The 18700-nt window shown below is 43.9% G+C and overlaps 1 protein-coding gene across 1 annotated transcript in view; it reads right to left on the bottom strand.

The window, feature by feature from the left end:
• The window catches only part of NATD1 (N-acetyltransferase domain containing 1), a 46733-nt gene that overhangs the window by 15829 nt on the left and 12204 nt on the right, over positions 1–18700 (bottom strand). Inside the window, exon 2 of the mRNA XM_069210038.1 lies at positions 3165–3283. Within this exon, the coding sequence (XP_069066139.1) occupies positions 3165–3283 (119 nt within the window). The remainder of the gene's footprint in view (positions 1–3164; positions 3284–18700) is intronic.

The following is an 18700-nucleotide window of genomic DNA, read 5'->3' as shown; positions in this document are numbered from 1 at the left end:
TGCGTTCGTGCTAATAACCCTTATACACAAAGAAGTAAATGGTCTGGCCCTACCTACCGGCTTGACATATCATGAAACACATAATTGTAATCCAAGATCCATCGATCACAAACCTTTAGTCGTGCCCAAATCATCCTGTGCCACCTCCAATTCTCAGTCCTGCCTCTAGGACCCTTACATGTCAATTCTCTATCACCAGACATCAGTGCAACATGCTCTGTTTAAGAGTTTGGAACAACATTGAAAGGACATGCAAGACAACTCAAAACAAATGAAGGTTATACGCCCAATCTTTTACAAACAGGTGCTGCGTGCATCTATGTTCTGTTAGCTAAAGAAATGTAATTGAATTAGATATGTGTCTGTCTTAGCCAATCATATTTGCATAAGTGGCACACTTTTATTCTTTATCCCAGGTTAATCCTCCAAACTACATTATTCTCCACCCTCAATAATTTATATTTCATTATTGGTTCTACATAAGATTGCTGATTAAAAAGGAAAAGTTAATCCTGGTAAATAAATAAACCAAAACGTTCTCTTCCTGCTCTCCCAGAGTCTGAATTCACCTTCTTGACATTAAATCTCTGCATCCTTCCACCATCCTCTACTTAATAAAAAAAAAACGACGGTTAAGGAGTTTCTACATCACCTCCCAACTCTTAGTTCTCAGAGTCTACAATAGCTTATAGATGGAACCATCTTTCTTGCTCTCTGGTACAATTTTACTTGCCTCCTAAAACCAAATGGCAGGCTTTCCTGTTTGGTCCACTCTCAAAACCAGACAGCTCTGCTTCAGCATAAAGTCTCGATTTTTAGAATTCCTTTAATAAACCCATGGTTATTTCTTGTGATCTAAGATATTACTGGGATCATTCATCTCTGGTGTTTCCCACTTAGTTAACTTTTTACTCTATACGGCACACGGTTGCTCTTCTGAGATAATTCAGTATTTTTTAAATTACTATCAATTCAGATTAAAAACACTGTAACAAAGTTATACCAGTACACTGCGATTAAGAAATGCATTCTTGGGGTCAATGAATTAGCACTTGCGCTGAAAACTCGGAGCACTGATACAAGGACACACAGCTCTGTGTTTTGTGCTGGTGGCCACACCGATGTAGGAGCAATCAATTTTCACTCACTCGTTTGGGGGGGTTGGAGAGGTATGGGGGAGGGTCTTCAAAACCCCACTCATTTGGTATGAGTACAGGGTGCCACCAAGACCTTAGCTTTAAATCTTAATGGCCATCAAGAGGAAATCATTGGTCCGTGCCTTAGTGCTAATTTACCTTTTACCTAATGTGGAGACTCCAATTAAAGTTGTAGACAGCTTTTTTCTCCAGAGATGACGCCCTATACCCACCCACATTAACATTACATTACATAATCCCTATTGGTTGCTTCTAGCCATTCACATCCAATTTGCAATTGGCGTTGAAGGACTTTAAAGCTTTTAAAAATATAGGGCCTATTTAGCTGTTGACTTGATTCATTAGAGGTACACTATCTATAGTCTCGGATCCCCCTGAGACTAGACTTAGCTAGTCCGGGAGTGTTCCACATCACAATGGGAGGAAACACATTCTTCAGTGTGGCAGAGAAACTGGGGAACTGACTCCCATTGGAGCCAATATGCCCCCCATGTCTGCATTTTATTTTGTTAAAAATATTTTTTTTTTTGGTTTGGTCTTTTCTCTTCTGCACACTCTTTTTTCAATCACTTGCTGCAAAACATGCAGAAGTCCTATCCAGTTTGTGCATATGACCTTTCACCGGCCCCTAAAAGGACAAGCTGGTCCATCCTGAAATTCTACAAATCCTCTACCTGAAAGCCTTGTCAGGGCTCCTACCTCACCACGCCTGCAAAGGAGCATGTCTTTACCTGCAAGATGCAAATGTGGGAGTGGAATTTCTTGAGCAGAGAGCCAACAAAGAGGAATGAGTACCTGAGAAGCACTGTGTCGACTCTGCTGCTTTGTGGTATAAGAAGGTTACCTGCTGCCTTGATTTCTATATTGGGCATAGGACTAGAGTCAGTATTTGGGGTAAGGCACATACCCAATCCAAATAATAAATTAGGAAAGGCATTATTTATTAAAATCATGAAATCAGTCAGTTGTTATTGGCTCTACTGCAAGTCATATTTCTAAGGTGGAAGGTGCAGAAGTGACTATTTCTATTGCAGAGGCACCTAACCATGACAAAAGAGCTTGCGTCAGAACATTAGTAACTGAGTTTTAATTAAAAGAGCTTAGTATTTTGTTTAATTGGCAACTACTAATTTGCATACACTTCAAAAGTCCGTGGGAAAGAAATTATACATTTTGGTCCCTTGCAAGTGAAACGTGCTGAACACATTAAAACAGCAGCTCAAGAATTTCCTTTAGGAAGTCACTAACAAAGATATAAGCCAGACAATACCTGCCTCCATGGAGTCTTCAAGGGTATTTGAAAAGGCTTTCTTTATTATATGGATCATCATACAAATTTCTCATTTTAATGAGTAAGTTCATGAGGAATGACAACAAGCATTGTCCTCCTGACACTTATTGATAGGCCATGATGGCCATCACCCAGCTCTCTAAATGGTGCTGTCATTTGTCACCTGAGGGGCTCAGCCAAGGCTAATCACTTTTGCTAACCATTATCTTCAACCATGTCCATTAATTATATCTGCACCCATCTGCATGTCCCGTTTAAACATGATTTCATGCTTGTGCTGAAGAAGGTCCAAGTAGCACGTTGGACCAGTTTACTGTCAGACAAAATGAATAAGTAGGTTTACACAATACGAAAAGAAGCTGCAGTAAGATTTCCTTTTGTGTGTACCAGTCCTATCATTGTAATAATTTCAGGAAAACTCTAGATTAGTCAATAATCTTCATAAATGAACACTTCAGCAGGTGACTACTTGAATTGAAGAAATTACCCTAAAACATTAGCAACTTTGATGATCGCATACCGGACAGTAAGAAAGTAACAGGATATTTTGTATACACAGAATGGTGTTAACATCACATAGAAATGTTCAAGCTTGCAGAAAAAGAATTCGAATGATGCAGGTCGATCTAAGGCATTCTTCTTGTTTTATATTTTCACCCTAAGGGTCGAAAAGGAGGCTAAACCAGATTGCATGAAACGGTTTCCCTTGCTCTTACCTTAGCCAGGTGTTTGGCGATGCCTCGGCCTCTGAAGGCATCAGGAACTTCTGTGTGCTGCAAGTCCACAGTCCGTTTACCAACATATTCATACAGCAAAACCGCCTTGTCATGGCATCCTGGCAATATGTATATAAATCAAAACACAGTTAAAAGGGAGCAAGATGTCAGAAAAATGAAGCAATGAGTCATACTACTCAGTATATGCTTGCCCTCCTTATTGTTCCTAATGTAAACTTTTAAGACAAAGAAATGGATAGAAGAGGCTCTTGTGTTGGGGTTAAATGGACACTTCTTGTACTCATGAATGTGCTACAGCTAATAATATCAGTATATGTGCTTCTCTACTAATCGAGTGTTCAGAGGAAAATGAAAGCTGGGAAACAATGGGTGTAAGAGCATCTGATAGATGAGTTTCTACTAGGTCTAGGTCAAGATGGTGGGAATGTGGATATTGCAAGAGTGGCATGCACATACATTTGATCAATATACCCAAATTTAAAGTGCAGTTTACACTCCTTGGCTGTATAATCATCTCATACCTTTACCCAAAACTGCACAGTTATCAACCAAAACGTAACGTACCATCATAGAACCCGTACACACGCTGATTAATAGTATTGCCAAATAAAAAGGCACAGAAAAATGACCTTCCAAAAGTTTCGTAGTAAAAAACAAAAAACAACTTGCACAACATTTTCACCGCACCGACACTGCAGAACACTTACTTGTACTCATTTTATTTCATGGTTCACCTTGGTTTGCAGACATGGGTTCAAGGCCATGCTGTATGGAATGCCCAATGTGAGGTCTTGGGTCACTATGTACGCTAGAAATCCGAGTAGTGTTTGTACCCTTTCCCAGTGGTTTGTATTAACAGACGTGATTTGTGTGTTCATATTGCTATCTGAAAGAATAATTCTTCTAACACAGCAATTAGCTCTTTGCACATTTTAAGAAAAGTTGGCATCTTCGCTATGAAGGTGTGGCTTTCTACTCGAATGTATTGAAATGTCCTGGCTGCATATAGTTCAATTGTACAGGTGCATGCAATTCCCATTTGCCTTTTCAGGAGGAGGGATGGTTGTTCTTGTACTGGTTGGCCCTGGAGTCTGATGTCGGTCAGTGTTTCTGGTTCACAGGGTCCATGCCAGGAGATTGTTTAAGGCAACTGGAGGTTTCTCACACAATAATGGATATTCAGCGGCGGCAGACCAGAATTTTGCACTTGATGTCTGGTTACATTGTTTAAGTTATAAGTTTCATTATGTGCTTTATTTTTGACATTCTATGAGGTCAGCATTGTACGCCGGCAAACATGTGTGAGCTATGTGAAATAATTCTGTTCTCCTAATATGGGAGAAGGAGAGAATGCACGACACCCCGTTACTAAGGCGGTACCTAAAAACATAATGACAAAGATGTCAAAAATCAATAAGTGTAATATGTATAAGTCACACAAGGTGAAGCCTCAAATGGCTTTTGTAGTTCTTATCCTTCAATAAAATTGGCAATAAACATCATATTAACCTGCATATATGGTTTATGACATTCTGACTTTTTAGGTTACACCTACTAGACAGGGCATGTATGGTTTATTGTGAGATATTTGGTGGCTTACCAATATCAGAGGAGCTTAGAGCGTGTCAATTGATTATCGTTGGTTGGTTTTCCCGTCACTCTCATTTGTATATATATATATATATATATATAGTACACTACTTCTTTATATTGAAGCAAACTGAGCCAGAATCCCTTTACAACACAAGGATATAGGAGAATGTTAACTAATTGTATATTATGACCAGCACCTGGCCCTTTTAGATTCTCATAAAGTTAAGCTAATTTCAGAGAGTAAATATTTTTTTCAGGGATGTGGAATTTAATAAAATATCTACTTGTTCATGGGACAGGTTGCTTCATAAATCTACTTGTCCTGTAAAAAAAAAAAATATAGATATATATACACACACACAAACACACACACACATATATATATATATAGACCTGCCCCTTAGGTGGCACGTAGTGTGGTGATAAATTCTGACAGCAATCTCATTATATAAGAGCTCTGATAATAGCCCCTCTGATTATGCCAGAGCTCATACTACAGTAGGGTTTGAATACTAGCAAGTTCTGCAAACCTAACTACTGGGGCTTGAGGTAGCATTAAGCAATAGTTCCATGTTTGGAATGTGCTGTGCCGTCTGTGCAAACCTAGTAACTTTCATGTTTTAGGGGTTTTCACCAGCTCTATTCTAATCTTTTCCCATGCTGAGAAAGGTTGGAAATGTACTCCTGACAATGGCAGAACTAAAATATATTCCATGTCTGGGAAAAAGTGGTTGGAGGGCAAGTGAACTTGTAAACATTCAACAGATTTTCTCATGAGTGAAATCTACACATGCTCATTTGCTTGTGCTAAAATGAGGTTCACAAATATTTTCTTGAAGTACGATTTCCTGGCCTGCTACTGTAAATTGTGATTTCATAAAAGCTGTAAATCTGCACTAATGCAAAGGCATATACCATGGGTGCACTTTTGAGACTATATTTTAGAATTGGGCCCATAATAACGTCTTGAGTTAACCAAGACCTTTTGTTTTAGAATTTGTCTCTCTCTAGCTATTAATATACTGTCTTTACTGTGAGTGAGATCATTCTGCTCTTTCACAAGGAGCATATCAGCACACACATTAGTTTTGTTCTGTGCCAGGAAATACTGTGGCAATGTGTTCTTTTTGAGCTCAAAAATATGATTTATTTTTGCCACTGTTGGTTTTCCTAGTTGCATTTTTGTGAACATTGAATTTGAAAGCAAAGACTCACCAATCTTGCTTTTAAGCTTCTGCAAATATTTGCATCTAGTCAGAGAGAATTCTGGGAGCATTATACATAGCATCATATTGTTAAACATTGCAAACGTGTGTACACATTTTTATACTGGGACCACTGTCAGCAGTGCAGTCCGACCTACAGCATTTTCTTCAAACGCTCACCATCATAATACAGACTTTTCATTAATGAACCATAAATAGAAGTTCAAACAACATGAACATTTAGACGTAAATATTACCTTAATTGCAGACAATGCCATTCCCTGAGTCAAAGTGGTACAGTAAACCGGCAGCCAAAGGGTGTGTGCTGCAGGTGTTGGGTCTACATGTTCCAAGGAGAAAAACATGAAAACTTGCTCTCTTGACCCCAAACAATATGGCTTGGGAGTCGGCTTATAGGAATTTCACATACCTGATTTTTGTCATGAGAATTTGCCTTCGACTAGAGTTGCCTTGGAGTAATTAAGGAAAAGGCTGTAAATGAGAATGACAGAAAGAATAGCAAGACCATGCTCTTGTCACTAACCATTCATCACTGAGAATCTAACAGAAGTTCTACTGGACACAATAATCACTTTGCCATGTACCATTATAATAATCATGTCCTCCAGTGTGAACATCATTGTGAAACAGAATACATTCAGCAGTGGCGGAGAATGTACAAAGTTACAATAAGGAATAAGCCCAGTGGTGCCAAAGATTCAAACAAAACTGTTTCGAAACACAAATTTTACCTATGTCACAAATGTATCATCCCCACCCTGAAGACCAAACCCATCCTCTAGATAAGAGAAAGAGAACTGAGCCCGCAAAGAACCTCCAATGTGCCAGAAAACGGGGCCAGTGGGACGAGAGTATAAAGCCAATTGTACTATGAATAAACCAAACTGCTCTAAAGAAGGAATCTAGTCATAGCTAAGATTAACCTTTCGTTGCCATAAAGTGGCCCTACAATGCAACAGAATAAAAACGACTGCCTGTAGAAATAGGTTTGGGCAGACAACAGGCCCAACTCAGCCAAGAAACTAGACCAGCTCTGACAGAAAATCATCACTTTTTTGCCAGAAAATGAACACAGCTCACACACAGCCCCGGAGAGTGACTCCAATCAAGCCAAAGAGAAGGCCCAACTGAGCCAAAGTTTAATCCCATTTTTGTGCCACAGAATAAGACTAATGTGAAGATGAATAGGTCAACCACTGTGATGCTGAATATGTGCAACAGTATCAAGAGATTACTGCAGCTGTAAAATCTGTCATCTGAGGAGAGTGGGCATGCATAGAGGCTACTAGGAGAACATTTGAAGGTATTTATTTGGGATGGTGTTCGGAACAGGTGTAATTTCATTTGTGTTAGCAGAAGCAGTTTTTTTTAACATTTTTTAATTTAAGCAAGAGTCACAAAACTTGTGATTAGTAGGGGGGACTAGCGAATGTTGAAAGTGGCACCTGGATGGAATGCAAGCAGATACTGGGGAGCACCATGAAGAAAGACTGAGAAACTGAGTCTTTGATTGTAGAGAGCTATAATGAAGCTCTAAGGCTGAGAGGACATCATACAAAAGCTAATATGATCTCTGGCTTGCAGCCAAATCAGAAAGGTCCTTACACAGCACCCAATTCTAACTTTGTTACTTGAAATACTGGCTAAACCTACTGATGGAACAAAATGATAATTCTCCAGTTTTATCAACTCTTTAATCTGTAAGAATTGTCCCTGCATTAGAAGCTGTATGATGTCCGGAAACATTTTTTTTTTTTTTTAAATATATCTGTTCATAAAGATCTTCTGTAACGAGATCCAGTTCAAGAAGGTTTTATGCCAAAACCGGTTGATCAATTGGAGAGGCTCCCTCCATTGTCTATGCAGATGAAAAACTAAGTTTAAACATTCCAACATGAAAGTAACTTTACTGGGACTTCAGAGACACCGACAATGTTGGGTAATTATCAGTTTAGAACATTAAAAATGTGTAATCTTTCTACCTTCCCTTTACCCGTATTTTGCATGGCGTTTTGCACCATTTACACACACACACACAACCATTTGACATTATTTTACTAAAAAATGTGGTAGTGTGGTTCTGGAGTGCACCATGGAAATGGTGTTCTCGCATATTTTACTGCCCGTCTGCTTCAAGGGTTAGACTCTCGACAAGTGAGCTTTGCCCACTGCCAACAGCTGCTATGTGCAAGCTTTTCAAGACCCCTTGGGATGAAAGGTTTAAGCGGCAGGCTATCAGTCTCAAAGGAGGAGATGTGCGGCAGTGGCCAAAGCTGCTTACCCTGTAACATGAAGATATTGGTATGAATTCTAGCCTCAGGTCAACATCATGGCGTTTTCGGAAGGGGAGGGGAATTACACTTCATCTCTTTAAGTCTAAAAAAATATGTAACGAAGACTGGTTATGTTGCAAAGCGTTCCGATGCGCTTGGGCTAGATTTGTGCTATTACAAAAAAACTATCACTGACGTTTCCTGTCCACACGGGGGAGTCCGATTCTCGTAAGGGTTTTATTCCTATTAATGTGCAAGCAGGCTGTTCTGAACATCTGTGCTGGAAAGCACAGTAGAAAGAAGAGGAGAATGGAATGACAGCCAGAGATGGCTTTCTCAAGTTAATGCATTACTAGTGACCCAGCGCCTGCATTCTAGCCTGCGGTTCAATGCACACTTTATTTTGCAATTCACCATGTAATATTCAAAATAGAACTGGAAGTTACACTTAAAGATCCTGGTGCCGGGACATATTTGTATGGTAAGGAGAAGCACTGCCTCGATTGATCAGCATGAAATCTTTGGGATATTTTCTTTCAAATGCCTCCAACAAAAAGCTTGTACAGCATGTGTAGATGTTTTCTGAAACACGTGTAGCACTCGAGCGCTATATTTTTTCAAGTGACAGCAATTTTACTTGTGCCTTGATCAGTCAGTGTGCAGCACTTGCAGTCTCCCAGCGACTTCCACGGATGACTGCTGCAGCACATGAGACTGATTCCCAGTCCCCCAATCCAGTGCGCGTACTATACTGCACACAGAACCATAGCGGACACAGTTATGATGAGCACTACACCATACAGTACAAGCCACTCCGCAGCCATTTAGCGTAGGGCACTTCACAACAAATCCCTAAAACCAAGCCCCTTCCCCACCAACACACACACCGCACCAACACGGTTATTAAAACAAACAATCTATAGGACTCATAGCACGCCCCACCGCAATCCCTATTCAGGTGCTACTGGGATTTTGCATCATAATCAAGATTCCATGATGTGCACACGTTACCATGTCTGAGTTTTTCCCCCAACATACGATTTACCTGGAAAATTCGGATGGGTTGCATTTTGACTTTGGTATGATGGGACAAACTGTATGTATGTGTTATTCCCCATTATTAAGTGTTGAACTCAGAATCTTGTGGTAATAACCACTCTCGGTAAATACTGCATCTCGAGGTATAAGTAGTTACTGTGTGTAGATTTACTATAACATAAGCCTACAGGACACATAATGAGCCAGTAAATGGAGAACAGAAATTCAGATAGACGGATTGAAAAACTTAACTCACAGGAGCGGAAGTAACCAACCATTTTATTAAGACTAGCAAATCCTTTGTAACTTTTTTCCCCCAGAATTACTCTATGAGAACAGCACACAAATAAGTACATGGCATTAACACACAGTTTATTTCTTTCAATTCTTTACCCCATATGAATTCTATACTGAACCCAGTGCTTTTGTTGCTTCTTTCTTCCTAGCATTTGTAAAGCCACAGGAGCCGTCTTTAGTGCCTTAACAAAATTTGCGTATGCAACACGTTAACAGCACTTGGAAATACCTATGTTTACATTTAATGTGAAAACCTGTTTTTACATTAAATTCAGTCCGATTGGTTTTTCCGACACTTGTCCGAAAAGTCAGTATTCTCAACAGTATGTTTTTTCACAAAACCGTAGTTTTCATTTTGCTAAGCAATAGATATCCTTGTATTCATGAACTGCTCACTCACTGTCAACTGGTATGCCACCCTCAGTTTCATGAATGTCAGGACTTTGGCGAAAATTGTGCATTTATTCTAATTTTAGAAAAAAGGTTTGCTTGGTTTATTCTTTACAGAAAAGCGTATCCTCCTGCTACGAAATACCAGTGTGCATAGAAAACCACTACAAAATGTAAACTTGCATGGAGGAATTATGGAAACATTTGCCAATGTGCACTGAAAAATCTCTACAAAACTTAATTTGGAAAGAAAAGCTGTACCTATCTTTTGTAGCTTAATCAGGTTTGATTTCAGTGAATATTACATCTCAATGTGGTGGAAACGGGATTGTAAAGCCCAGGAAACATTGCATGGGAGTAGGCTGAAGTGGGAAAGCTTCATGGAAGAAGTCTGCAGCAAAAACGTTTGCACATCCATTCTTATCTATGAAAGACTTATGTATACCACAACTGATGAATTTCAGTTGGTCAAAGGCAATGGCCTGTGTGGGGCCCCACACCCAAAATCTACAGGTGGGCAAATCCCGCGCCCAGCCTGCTGGGGCAGGCGATCCCCACGGGGTTGCCCACAGGCTGCATGTGCTGCTGCTACTCACAAGCCACCTGCGGAAGGCATTTGGCTTCTGATATTAGTGTCTTTTTTTCTATACCTTGGTCCATCTCTAAGTCTCGCCCCTATGATTTTTTCCGCAGCATAATACTCACAAATGAAGTTTGAGACAGACTTTTCCAGATGGTGGAAAAAACTAAATCTAGACCTTCACCAGCCAAACATATTTTTTCAAAACCTTCAAATATCATTGACAGAGACACTGAATCGCAACTTTAAGGAGACATATTGTTAACCCTTTCAATTCCATAGCATCTTTTTCAAACACTATGAACAGATTTTCACAAAACCAACAAAAGCATGCTCTCTGCGTGAAGTTGTACTTTCATGTCAATATGATGTAAATCCATTTAGCAATCTATGCAGGAGGAGTCAGCAAAATGTTCTATGATGGGTTAAATGGGAAGATACTATCTTTGTCCGGTTCACTCCCACTTTAGAATCCCCCCCTTTATGGAAGTGCTCAAAATTTGGCATGCTGGACCTTAGCCAACTATGCTATCTGGGTTGAGAAAAAACATTACTCTCCAAGTCTCTTGACACAGCACTATAGTTTTTCTAGTACCCATATGCAGAGGGCTTTGCCACCAAGGAAGGCAGACTATGGGCTGATTGAAAGGCATAATTTGGAAGAGTACCTCTAGAACAGATGCCACTCATAGGAAAAATGCTCATCTACTAATGTTAAGTTGGAATGTGGCAGGTATTCAAACTAAGTTGGCCCTCCCAGATTGGCAAGCGATCACTGAGGGTTATTGTTGGACTTTTTCCCCTTTGCAGGGTCATCTCCAATCTTTTTGCCTCCTATTTTCTTCTGACCTGTTGCTGGCTTTAGGGCTCTGGCCACTATACCACTGTTAACCAGTGCTAAAGTGCATATGCTGTCTGTGTAAATTGTATTGTTGATTGGTTTATCCATGATTGGCATATTTGATTTACTAGTAAGTCCTTAGTACAGTGCACTAGAGGTGCCCAGGATCTGTAAATCAAATGCTACTAGTGGGCCTGCAGCACTGGTTGTGCCACCCACATTAGCAGCCCTGTAAACATGGCTCAGACCTGCCACTGCAGTGTTTGTGCGTGCAATTTTAAACTGCCAATTCGACTTGTCAGGTGTACCCACTTGCCAGGCCTAAACCTTCCCTTTTTATGCATGTAAGGCACCCTCTAAGGTAGGCCTTAGGTAGCCCCGTGGGCAGGGTGCAGTGTATGTCAAAGGTGGGACACGTACTGATGTGTTTTACATGTCCTAACAGTGAAATGCTGCCAAATACGGTTTTCAATGTTGCAAGGCCTATCTCTCTGATAGGTTAATATGGGGGTGCCTTTAAATATTATTAAAGCGCAGATTCCTTTTGGGAGCAGATAGAAATATGGAGTTTAGGGTCTCTGAACTCACAATTTAAAAATACATCTTTTAGTGAAGTTGGTTTTCAGATTGCGTGTATGAAAATGGCACTTTTAGAAAGTAGGCATTTTCTTGCTTAAACTATTCTGTGACTGTGCTAGGAGGGAGGGGAGGAGTGGTCACTTACACCTGAAAGGGCTGTGCCTGCCCTCACACAATGCAGTCTCCAACCCCCTAAGGTGTGTCTGGGGGCCTGCCCTGGGCAAGGCAGGATCTTACAAAACGAGAGACTTTCCTTTCAAGTAGGCATACTTCAAAGGCAGAAAGGCGTATAAGAAAAGGACCCTAAACCCCTGAAAATCAGATCACTTCTAGAATCAAGAGGAATCTCTGCCAAGAAGAGCTGTAGAGCTCAGGAGAAGTGCTGCTCCTTCCTATTACTATGCTTGTTGGGCTATCCTTCAGTTGCTGCTTCTGCCTGTGAAAGGGGACAAAGACTGGACTTTGTGGTATACTCCTGCGTGAGAAGAATCTCCAAGGGCTTGGACTGAACTTGCCCCCTGTTCTGAAGTGTCAGGGCCATCAAAGACTTCCCCTACCAGCACCTGGACTCTCTGATGAGACTCATGCCCCGAGAAATGGTGCCCTATCCAGTCTCTGAGCTCTTGAAAGGAGAAGCTGGTGAAAATCCAAGAAAACTGACTTCGGATGACTGTAGACCGACGCCGCTGCCGAATCCCGTGGTGCTGCCTGCAACCGAATCCATGGTCCTCGCTGGAGTGCGACAATCCTCACAGGCCTGGCATTGCTGCAGGCCCGAAGTCCGCGACTCCGTGAAAGTTTCTGCACCACGTCGTGAATGCTAGATATCGACTCTGCCCGAAGTGCACAGATTTCCCGCTTCACACCGACGCTGCCTCACCTCAACCACTCCGCTGCAAAGACCCAACGCCTCTTTGTGACGCCTCCGCTCCTTCTCCCCACAGCACTGTGACTGACTCCACCTCAGATCCAGCGACACTGCGATCCCAGACTTCGCACACTGGCTTGTTTTCAGGTTTTACTAAGGTTCTGTACCTGGGGGTCTGCATGACACTTTACACGGTGCTGTTGGTGTTGGATTGTTGGGAACGAATGTCACGACACCGTGTTATAACCTTATCAAAGCCTTTTGTGTTACTAACCACTATTTTTTAATTTAATCTTTAAAAAATCATAACTTGACTTGTGTATGTCAGATTTTTGGTTGTTTTGTTCTTGTTGTGTTAAGGTAAATATTATCTATTTTTCTAAACCCATGTTGTGTCATTTTGTATTGTTTTCATCAAGTTAGTGTGTGTGTTGGTACAAATACTTTACACATTGCTTATGAAGTTAAGCCTGCCTGCTTGTGCCAAGCTACCAAGGGGGTGAGCCGGGGTTGACTGTGATTCTCCTTTACCCTGACTAGAGTGAGGGTCCTTGCTTGGACAGGGAGTAACCTGACTGACAACTAAAGACTCAATTTCTAACAATGGTGATCAGCGGTTGTGATTAGACTTGTATTTGTACTTGACATACAGTGATTAAGTGTACACTACTGTTTTCAGTGCAGACCATTATGTGACCACATACTGTGTTTTCCTTTTTCTTCTCTGGTTTCCTCCTGGATATATTGTTGATATTTTTGGACTCTGGTTTTTGGTAGTCAGGCTTTTGCAAATGGAAGTCAACTTCCGGCACCTGGAATACTACACAGTGAGGAAGCTAAATGTTTTCTGCAAGGAAAGGGGGCTGGCTGTGAAGAGTAGGCCCCCAAGGTGGGTTCATGAGACAGCCCTGTTTTACAAGCGATGAAACGCTGAGAAGCAACCATAACAGTTGAGTATGAGGAGAAATACTCTGATGAGGAGGGCAGTGGCCCTGAAAGGGAACCAGAGAGAGAGAGAGAGAGGAATGGAGTCTAGCTTGTGAACAGAGGCTGAGAGAGCTAGATGAAGAGCTTGAGAGGGCTGAGGCGGAGAGAGTCTTAGCCCTGGGAAGAGAAATGTTTGTAGCTCACGAGCTGAGCTGTGAAGAGCTGAAACTGGAAGCCATGAGGGCGTAGTCTAGTTCAGATGGTGGCAGCAAAAATCTTATATTCAGTGCAGATGAAGAAGTTCACCTGCCCAGAGACTTGGTGCCCAACTTGAAGGTCAGCGTTGACACACACAGGAGGTTCAGGGGTATGAAGTAGCTCCAGTGATGCACAGGGTCCCTGAGGTGGATTGGGGAACCGGCATGGGGGTGGGGGGGGTCATAATCCTTGTGATGGGAAGGACACTCAACAGGCTCAAGGTGAGTGACAGGGAGAAGAGTTCACTCCAGGTGGTGGTCCTGGGTATGGAGTTTGGAGACATCCCAGAAGAGGGTGGGTTGAGTGTTAGAGACAGTCAGGTACTGTCTTACCAGTCTTGGGATGGTGATGGGGGGGTACTTTTTCCAATGCTGAGTCACTGGATGGTTGGGTGAAGGGTAGTTTGGTTAATTCATGTGAGGGGCTGAGTAATGTATTTGCTGGAGAGCATATGTCCAGTCCCTGTTTTCCAGAGCTACACTAACACCAGGTGGAGTGTGAATTCTCTGACCCCCAGGGAACTTGCACTGGAGGCAGACCTCTGGGTGAGTACCAGAGAGTCTGAAGAGGCATTTGGGGGGTGTCCCTGAGGGGAGTGACTTCGGTATTTCCCAACCAGGTGAGGTGGGAAAGGATTGCAGTGTCCCAGGTAGGTCCCAGAGTTGTGGGATGGGTGAGGGACCCCATGCCCTGTCTCAGAGGAGATGAAATGGGGGGTGCGGTGGCGGTGGGCTGAAGCCCAGGGTGCCCGAGATCTAGTCCCAGGTCCTAGAGGGTTCCACTAGTGAACGTTAGGAGGGAGGCCTAGTCTGTACCGTAGGGCTATCTGCTGAGGGAGACCCCATAGTGTCAGGAGAACTGCGGGGGCAGCTGTAGCCAGCATCCCACCAGTTCTGGTGTCTGGCAGTACCACTCCTAGTGAGGGGGTGCAGAAGTCCAGATTGAGGGTTGAGAGGGAGTTGAGGGCCCCAGTGGAGAACCTGGAGGGTGAGGGGTTAGCTCTGAGGTCAGAGCCCCCCGAGGAATGACCTTGGTGATACCATTTCTGGCCTGGGGGGGAGGGCAGGGGAGAAACAGGCTCTGCCAGGTGGGCAGAGGTCAGGGGACCAGCGCCAGCCAGACTCTCATGCGCCCTTTAGGGAAGGTGATTCCCTTGTGGGGGGTAGGCGTGCTCCCCAGGAAGTCATGGCTTGCCAGGCAGTGGTCCAGCCTGAGGGTGGTGACTCTAGGTTGGATGGTCAGGTTCAGGGGGGGTAAGCTCTGACCTGATTTGGGGGGTAGGTGTGCTCCCTGGGAAGTCCTGGGTTGCCAGGCAATGGTCCAGTCTGAGGGTACAGACTCTGGCCTGGAGGCTCAGGTGCAGAGGGTGAACTTTGGCCTGATTGGGGGGGGGGGAGGTTTGCCCAATCACCCCCCCCCCCCAGGGTGTCTTCTAGGGTTACTCTCCATGGTGGGGGGGGGGGTGCAGAACTCAGAGTAGGGGCAGGACAGAGAGAGACTCACCCCTAACCCCAGTTCAATCCAAGGGTACAGACCCTGGGTTGAAGAGCCAGGTTCAGGGTGCCCTCCCCCTCAACCTGGAGGGAGGGGCTACTGCTAACAGTGCCCCTACCTGGCTGGATTCTGGAGGGGGGTGCAATATCCCAGAAGGAGGGTAGGGAAGCCTCGCCCCTGGTTCAACCTGAAGGTACAGACCCCAGTTTGGAAGACTACTTGCACGTTAACATCCATGCACTGGTGGGAGGATTGTGCAGGACTGCTTCCTTAAGCCTCCCTGACAATTCTGGATTCTGGGGGTGCCGCTCCTAGAGGGAGCGTACAGAGCCCCAGAGGGGACGAGCAGTGTCAGGCTGTCATCCCTGACCTGGTGAAAGGGAGAGTGGTCAAAGGGTACCAGACACCTGGGGCTACCGCCCCCCCATTCTCCGCAGTCACAGTGGTTAAAGAGCATTTAGAGGCCTGGGGCCTGGTTCATACCTGACAGCTGTCAGTGGACACTGAGGATTGCTGTCCTGGTGGACAGAGTTGCCCCTGGGGTGGGGGGGAAGAGGGGCAAGAGTCACACCCCAGGGGTAGTGGGCACACCACAGTGTTGGCCATGGTGGTACTATCTGTCCCAGGGTTAAATCTGTGAGCAAAGTAAGGTTAGGTACTGCAGAGATGGTATCTACAGATGAGAAGGGTTCCGTATGGGTTAACTTAGTGGACCGTGAGAGTATGGACGGTGGGATCCAACTGGAGTCAGGAAGGATTAGAACTGGAACATGCCCCTGTTGTTGTGGGCCTGGGTCCCTGTTCTATTGCCCCAATCAGGGAAGTCCACCAAGGTACTGATTGGTCTCCCGTGGCTTTAGGCTGGTGGGGGGTCATGTTGGACTTTTTCCCTTTTGCAGGGTCATCTCCAATCTTTTTGCCTCCTTTCTCCTATTTTTACTGACTTGTTGTTGGCTTTAGGACTCTGGGCACTTTCCCACTGTTAACCAGTGCTAAAGTGCATATGCTCTCTGTGTAAATTGTATTGTTGATTGGTTTATCCGTGATTGGCATATTTGATTTACTAGTAAGTCCCTAGTACAGTGCACTAGAGGTACCCAGGGCCTGTAAATCAAATGCTACTAGTGGGCCTGCAGCACTGGCTGTGCCACCCACATTAGCAGCCCTTTAAACATGGCTCAGACCTGCCACTGCAGTGTCTGTGTGTGCAGTTTTAAACTGCCAATTCGACTTGCCAGGCCTAAACCTTTCCTTTTTATGCATGTAATGCACCCCTAAGTAGCCCCCACGGGCGGGGTGCAGTGTATGTCAAAGGTGGAACATGTGCTGATGTGTTCTACATGTCCTAACAGTGAAATACTGCCAAACATACTTTTCACTGTTGCAAGGCCTATCTCTCTCATAGGTTAACATGGGGGCTGCCTATATATATATATATATATATATATATATATACACACATACACATACATACATACATACATACACACACACACACACATACACACACACACATATACATACAGCTCAGGGTCTCTGAACTCACAATTTAAAAATACATCTATTAGTGAAGTTGGTTTTTAGATTGCATGTTTGAAAATGCCACTTTTAGAAAGTAGGCATTTTCTTGCTTAAACCATTCTGTGATTCTGCCTGTTTGTAGATTCCCTCTCTGAGTCAGTTTGGCAGTTGGGCTGTTTGCACCTCTCTCTAGACAGTGACACAGAGGGGGCTGTGGTGTAGCCTGCATATCCTGATGAGCCAACTGTGCTAGGAGGGAGGGGAGGAGTGGTCGCTTACACCCGAAAGGGCTGTACCGGCCTTCACACAATGCAGTCTCCAACCCCCTGGTGTGTGTCTGGGGCCTGCCCTGGGCAAGGCAGGATCTTACAAACAAGAGAGACTTTAGGCATACTTCAAAGGGAGAAAGGAGTAAAGAAGAGGACCCAAAAATCCCTGAGAATTAGATCACTTCTGGAATCAAGAGGAACCTCCGCCAAGGAGAAGAGCTGAAGAGCTAAGGAGAAGTGCTGCCCCTGCCTGCGACTGTGCTTGTTGGGCTATCCTGCAGTTGCTGCTTCTGCCTGTGAAAGGGGACAAAGACTGGACTTTGTGGTATATTTCTGCTTGAGAAGAATCCCTTGAAAGGAGAAGATGGTGAAAATCAACTTCGGACGACTCATGACCGTCTCCACTGCCAAATCCTGCGACGCCACCTGCAACCGAATCCGCGGTCCTCGCTGGAGTGCAACGATCCTCACAGGCCCAACATCGCTGCAGCCCCACCGAAGTGCACGACTCCGTGGAAGTTGCAGCACCATGTCGTGAATGCCGGATATCGGCTCAGCCCAAAGTGCACAGATTCAACGCTTCGCACCAACGCCGCCTCGCCTCCACCGCTCCGCAGCAAGGACCTGACGCCTCTTCGGGACGACTCCGCTCCTTCGCCCCACAGCACCCAAGCCTTCGGATCCAGCGACGCCGCGATCCCAGACTTCGCACACTGGTTTGTTTTCACATTTTACTAAGGTACTGTACCTGGGAGTCTGAGTGACTCTGTACCCAGCGCCATGGACGTCTGATTGATGGGAACGACTGTCACAATGCTGCGTTATCACCATTTTGTGTTTCTAAGTGCTATTTTTGAGTTTAATCTTTAAAAATTAATAGCTTGTCTTTTATGTGTCAGATTTGTTCTCGTTTTGGTCTTGTTTTGTTTAGATAAATATTATCTATTTTGTGTCATTTTGTAGTGTTTTCACTGAGTTACTGTGTGTGTTGGTACGCATACTTTACACATTGCTTCTGAAGTTAAGCCTGCCTGCTCATGCCAAGCTACCAGGGGGTGAGCGGGGATTAGCGGAGTTTGATTCTCCTTCACCCTGACTAGAGTGAGGGTCCTTGCTTGGACAGGTGGTAATATGACTGCCAACCAAAGATTCAGTTTCTAACAATTATAATATATTGCTTTTCCAAGAGACTTGGGAAGTAAGCCCTATAGTCTTTGAGGGTAACAGTGTTTAATGTTCCAGCTATCCCATCCCACTCTGATAAAGCTTCTGGGGGGCTGTCAATTTAGGTCAGTTTATTTTTGGGGGGGCAGGCATCTGAGGATAGATCCTCCTGTAGGGAGTGTCAGATGATCATGATC

This window comes from Pleurodeles waltl, chromosome 10 (assembly GCF_031143425.1).
Source record: "Pleurodeles waltl isolate 20211129_DDA chromosome 10, aPleWal1.hap1.20221129, whole genome shotgun sequence".
NCBI lineage: Eukaryota > Metazoa > Chordata > Amphibia > Caudata > Salamandridae > Pleurodeles > Pleurodeles waltl.
This window is presented reverse-complemented; position numbering and strand designations above follow the sequence as displayed.